Source organism: Leopardus geoffroyi, chromosome D1, assembly GCF_018350155.1.
Source record: "Leopardus geoffroyi isolate Oge1 chromosome D1, O.geoffroyi_Oge1_pat1.0, whole genome shotgun sequence".
Taxonomy (NCBI): domain Eukaryota; kingdom Metazoa; phylum Chordata; class Mammalia; order Carnivora; family Felidae; genus Leopardus; species Leopardus geoffroyi.
This window is the reverse complement of record NC_059329.1, coordinates 60359001-60365000: the sequence shown is the minus strand read 5'-3', so window position 1 is coordinate 60365000 and position 6000 is coordinate 60359001. Positions and strand designations below refer to the sequence as shown.

General features: G+C 42.5%; 1 protein-coding gene across 1 annotated transcript; it reads right to left on the bottom strand.

The window, feature by feature from the left end:
- Positions 1–296: 296 nt before the first annotated feature.
- On the bottom strand, positions 297–1250 carry LOC123600409 (olfactory receptor 51H1-like). The gene has a single exon (XM_045482473.1). The coding sequence runs from the start codon at positions 1248–1250 to the stop codon at positions 297–299; it is 954 nt and encodes a 317-aa protein (XP_045338429.1).
- Between the last annotated feature and the right edge of the window lie 4750 nt (positions 1251–6000).

Sequence of the window (6000 nt, the reverse complement as noted above, 5' to 3'; positions counted from 1 at the left end):
CACACATCCTCTCAGTTGCTGTGGTTAGGTCCCCTAGGTAAGGAGATGTCACAGTATATGAGTCTGAAATAGTTTGGCTCTAATCAGAGCAATGAGAGGATTATCAAGGTGGTACTTAAATATACTTTTCAATGGTCTCAGTCCCCCAAAATTGTAATTATAGAAGCTAATAGTGCCCCCCACGAAATGTTCAGTAGTAAAAACTGAATCATTGAACCCTCAAACATTAACTCTCCCCTGCCCCAAGACCCAGAGTGCCCCACAGGGGTCATGTACCATTGGATCCTTCTGCTCTTCTAAAAGACATCAACCCTTTTATGCTGGAAATGCTTTAGGAGGCTCTGACGTATCTTCTTAGACTTGATACAGTAAACTATGGGGTTCATGATAGGCGGGACCAAGAAATGCAGGTTGGCCATGAGCACTGCCAGAGCAGGATAGCTGTGCTTCTCTACTCTGTGTAACACAGACAGCCCCAGTTTGGGCAAATAAAAGATGAGAACAATGCAGAGGTGTGAGACACATGTGTTGAGTGCCTTGAGCTGTTCCCCGGGTGATGCAATGCCCAGTACTGTTTGTAGGATCAGGGCGTATGAGAGCACAATGAGGGAGGAATCAAGGCCCAGTGAGAAGAGGATGGAGACCAGGCCAACCAAGCTGTTGATCTGGGTGTCTGAGCAGGCCAATCCCACAAGGTCACAATGCAGGCAGTAGCAGTGAGAAAGTACACTGATCTGGGGGAAAAGCAGACGCCGCAGGAGGATGGGTCCTGGGAGGTTGAGCAGGACAGCCCTCACCAGGATGGCAGCCCCCACCTTGGCCATGGCTGAGTGGGTAAGAATTGTGGCATAGTGCAGAGGTTCCCGGATGGCAACAAAACGATCAAAGGCCATGGCCAGCAGTACACCAGATTCCACATAGGTGAAGGCATGGATGAAGAACATCTGCGCTGCACAGAGATCAAAGGGCAGCTCACGAGCACCCAGCCAGAAAAGCCACATCATGGTGGGAAAAGTAGAGGCACAGAGGCCTAGATCGGAGGCTGCCAACATGGACAGGAAGATGTACATGGGTTCACGTAAGGCTGGATCCATGCAGATCAGGAGAAGAATGATACCGTTACCCAGGATGGAAAACACACAGATGAGGTTGATGGGGATAGAAACCCAATAATGAGAGGCTTCCAGGCCTGGAAAGCCAGTGAGGAGGAAGGTAGAATGACCAGAAGTGCTGGTGTTGCAGGAGAACATAGTGTTTCCAGGAAGGAGTTGTCCGCCCTACAAGTAAGAGGCATTCATTTATTTGACCATAACTTATAAAGTCCCTACTAAGTGTGGGATGGAAAGGAAGAGCTGCCCCATAACCCTTTCTTAGGCCACGAAAAAACCTCATTCCTCTTAGAAGCCCCATTCCCCTCCGTTTCCTGGCTAATTTGGTCTTCTCTTTGGATACAGTGACAATGAATACATTTTAAGAGTTGATTGATCTCTGCTTACTGCTTTTGCTACTGCATATCTTCTCTTGGACCTTGACAACCTCCTTTTTTCACTTAAGCAATACCCAAAGGTCAATCTCCAGAGTGAAGATTAAATAATGAAGAAAGAATAATTTTCTGTCAATGTTTAGGATGGTATTCAGAATAAGGAGTATAGACTCCATTTTTATTCTTAGAGGCAGGCTTTCCACAGCCTGACATATCTGTTAAGAAATACACCAGAAAGGACACATTCAAATAAAGGACGTGTTTTCAAAACCTTCCTCTGAGGAGGCTGGTTGGTTTTTCCTCTGGTGTTGTTAAGAAACCAACATTTTCTGTATTTCTTTCCTAGAAATTCCTTTGAGGCCCCAAAGAGGTTCTTTTGAATCTGTTCAATAGTGACAAATTTCTGTCCTGTGAAGATGGGTTGGCTTAGAGGAGGTATGCAAGAGTTCTTCAAGCTAAGTCTAGTAAACAAGACGGGAACTCAGATGATTCACTTTGGTTAAAACACCATCTTCCCCAGTCCTATCTCCACCTCACGCTGGCTGCTTGAAGCTTGCACATTTTCTTCTGACTCTGCTTTTGAGATAGTCCTGTGGACATAGTTCTTAAATATCTCTTTCAGCCCTCTTACCATAAACACGATTATGACAGCACCAAGTACTTTGAAGTTCTCCTTGGTGTGGGCAGAAGGGTGAAGCTGACCAGTCTGAGGGTTACCACCTGAAGAGGATTAATAGTGCTCAACAAGGAGCCCAGAGTGCAGTGTGTGAACTCCTCTGATCCCATAACTTCATGTTGCACCTTCAGGCTTTCTAGTTTCCCCAGGTTCTCTCCTCAGGACTGCATCTCCATGTATCTGCTAAGTATTTTCACACTGGTTTGCCTTATAAATTGAATGTCTCATAGAAGCCCTAACTGTAATTCCCCTACTTTGTCCCCAAAGTTTACCCTCTAATACCTGTCAGGCCTTCCTCCCGTTCCTGTTATCTGTGAAATCTCCAAGGAAAACAAAAAACCTAGCATCTCTTTTCATTCCATAACCTATTCCCCAAATCCATTGTATTTGAACACACCCCTCCTCTCAGATCACAATAAAACTAAAACTTGCCATCATTTCCCTAGATATTATAACAGCCTCCCAACTGTCCTACTTTCTTCATTTGGTCTCTCTGTATTGATTCATTGTCCAAATTTCCATTAAACTAGCAGAATAGTTAAAAAGGCAAGTATGGACATTTAAATGAGTATATGTATAGGCAGGAAACACGGTGACCAGATTTGTTATAGAAGGGTGTCTCCTGTCATAACTTTAATGATCTCCTGGCTCCTGATTCTGCAGGACCAGGTCAAAGATCTTTATACTGGATGCAGAAGGGAAGAGACCTTGTCCATCATACATTTGTAGCCTACTCAGTCAACTCTCCCCTAAGCATCATAAACACTACTACTAACATATCTTTCTATTCAGCAAATTTACCATATTTGATAATTATTAGAATATGTTTTTTGTTGAAATATGCACAGAAAATATGCACAGAAAAACCTAAATATTGTAAGTGTAAAGATTGATGAATTTCCTCAAAGTGAACACATCTGTGTAACAAGCACCTAGATGAAGAAAACAGAACACTGTCAGCCCCCAAGAACGTTCAGAAACCACTTCCAGTCACCCCATCCTGTCAGTGATTACCACCTTTCTGACTTGTAATACCACAAATTTGCCTGTAGAATAGAATCATTCTTTTCTGTTTTCCTTCATTCAATTTTGCCTTTGTTGAAGGAATGAACTGATGATTTGTCCTATAAGCACTAAACTGACTTTCTGTTCTCTGAAAATCACTGTGTTAGAAATGGCACATAGCAATGAAAACTCATATTAGGGATATCCTAAAGGGATGTGCTGTTTTGTTCCAGTTTAAGTGTGCACAGATCCACACATCAGTTTCTGATGACAAGAAGAGTTGCTATCATTTATTGACCATCTGCCAGACACTAAGGATGTTACCTACAATCATCACAATGAGTCTCAGGTTGACTAACTTCTTGTAAGCCAAATATCTGGTAAGTGAATGATCATGATCTCCACTCAGGACTGATTCTCAAGGCCACGTGCTAGTAGACAGCTTATAAAATTTTTCCCAAACTGTCAGACATAATGCATAAGACATGCATTATCTAATAGACCAGAGCCCAAATGGAAAGGCTCTTTCTCTGGAAACAACTTGGTCTATTCAGCAAAACAGCAGCTTAGGGCCCACCCAAAGCCATGTTTTCATTGACTCTCATTCCACATAGCATCCTATCATTTTGTACAAAGCAGAGTGAAATGACAACCACACGCCCACAATCACACGTGAAGAAAGTTCAGAGAACTGCCATCTCAGGTGCTTGGAAGCTTGGACATGACCTTTCTCTGATTCCTAGAGATCCCTAAATTGGTGTGCTGGAGTTAAATACACTTTGCTGTTTCCCATTTTTTTCTGTTTGCCATGCTCCTTACTTCAGGGTCCTGAGTTCATTTTCTTACAAAATAAGAGTAAAATTCAGAAACAATACATTTGTCTTTTATAAATGCTCTGTACACATATTCTTGCTTAATCCTCTAACCCTGTGGGATATTTTTCCATTTTCTCATGAAAAAAAATGGGAGCTCCAAGAAGCTAAATAGTTTTGCCAAGGTCATGAAGCTAGGTGGTAGATCCAGGATTTAAATTCAAGCTGGCCTAAAGACAAAGGCTATTTGCTTGTTTATATAAGAAGATGTTTTGACACTTTATAGTTACTAGATCCTTTACCTTTGAGACAATTTAAAGTCTAGTTTTTTTTATCCCCTCCCTCCAACCCCATCTCCCTCCAAAGCAGATACAGGGGTTTGGGACTGGAGTGAGGTCACCTACTAGAAGTGGTCCTTGGGTCAAGCCAGCTAGGCCTCTCTGCTCCAATCATGTCCAGTTTTTCCAGCCTGTCCACAGAGATTGTGGCTCATCCTCTGGATGCAGTGGCCAAGTCACTTTCCACAACCCACCTGTGCCCAAGACCCAAGAGTGCTGCAGTGTCTGATACAAGGGAGTTTGTTCCCTCCTCCCTGATTCCAGTGCTGCAGGGTGACAAGGAGTTCACCAAGAAAGGTGTTCTTGTCATTGAAAAAGGACAAAAATACCAACCTCACCAGAGGGTGAATGTAGGAAAGACTATAAACTGTTTAGCACATGGTAGGCATTTATTAAAATGTAACAACAAACAGAGATACCCTAGGATTTTACATCCATTAACTCATGAAGTCTTCCTCCTTCCGAAGCCTGTGAGTGGCATCATCTTCCTACAGATGGGGAAATAAAGCCTGAAAGGTGAGGAAGCCTGTCCAGCACCACACAAAGAGTCAGCAGAAGAGGAGACCAGCTTCAAGCTCTGTCCATTTGACTCCAAACCTCATGCTTCTGTCTGTTCCTCAGCATTCTCACCTCTAAAATCTTTGAAAACAATACTTATCCCTGGAGATCATTGTAAGGATTAAATAAGAATATATGCAAAGGACTTAGGACAGTGCTGGGAATGTAATAAGCACACTTAAAAATAATAATGGCTAATATTGGAGTACACACTGCTTTATGAGGTGGGTATAATTATTATTCCCAGTTTGCATATGTGAAAACTGAGCTACCAAGTAGTTGTAAAACTTGCTTAAGATCATGATGTAAGAAAGTGGATGAGCATGGGTTCAAATTTAAGCAGTCTGACTCCAGAATTCACATCCTTAAGCACGGTGTTATGCTGCTGCTTTGTGCTAGCTATAATGGTTATTAATGTTATTAGTACTTCAAATGTCAAAGAATATGAAATAGGATTACAGATGTATGGGATTTCCTCTTTTACCACCTCTGCCTCCTCTCTGATCACTTGTATGCATCAACCCATCAACTTCCTCATAGAAAAATTCTAAGTTTATAAGGGGCCCATGTGCTTATTAACTTCCCTGAGTGTGAATTTAATTATAGGCTCATGGTTTAGGAAGAAGAACTTTCTTCTCCTAGTAGTAATCTCCTGAGTGAACAAAGGAGAAACATGATAAAACTATATCTGGAAAGAAAAAACAGGAAGACAAAAAGAGGGAATCAATGCCAAGCAGACCCTTCTTGAGGATGGGGGGGTGGAAATTCTAAATTACACTTTCTGCCTCTCTACAATCTTCCTCATTTAGGCTCCGGAAGACCATGAATAGTGCAAAGACTTTATCTTTCTCTGATGGGGGAAGTCTGTCACCAAATGGCCTATAGCCAAACTATGAGCCACTGTAAGAAATGACCCAGCTTAGAGAAGGCTGGAGACCCTTTTCCCCCGAAACAAGATTTCTATAGCAATTAGACATCAGTCTCCAGCACTGAAGGGTATGGAAGCCTTTAAGCCTTCGGATTTGCCAGCTGAGTCCTAGGACTGAAGAAGCCCCAAGCCTGGGACCAAGAGGAAGTTTACAGAAAAAAAAGGCTGTGGCATGATACTCTAGCCTAGCAGGGACCATC

Excerpts from the sequence above, each read along its gene's own strand:
- LOC123600409 (XM_045482473.1), bottom strand. The coding sequence starts at position 1,250 with ATGTTCTCCTGCAACACCAGCACTTCTGGTCATTCTACCTTCCTCCTC.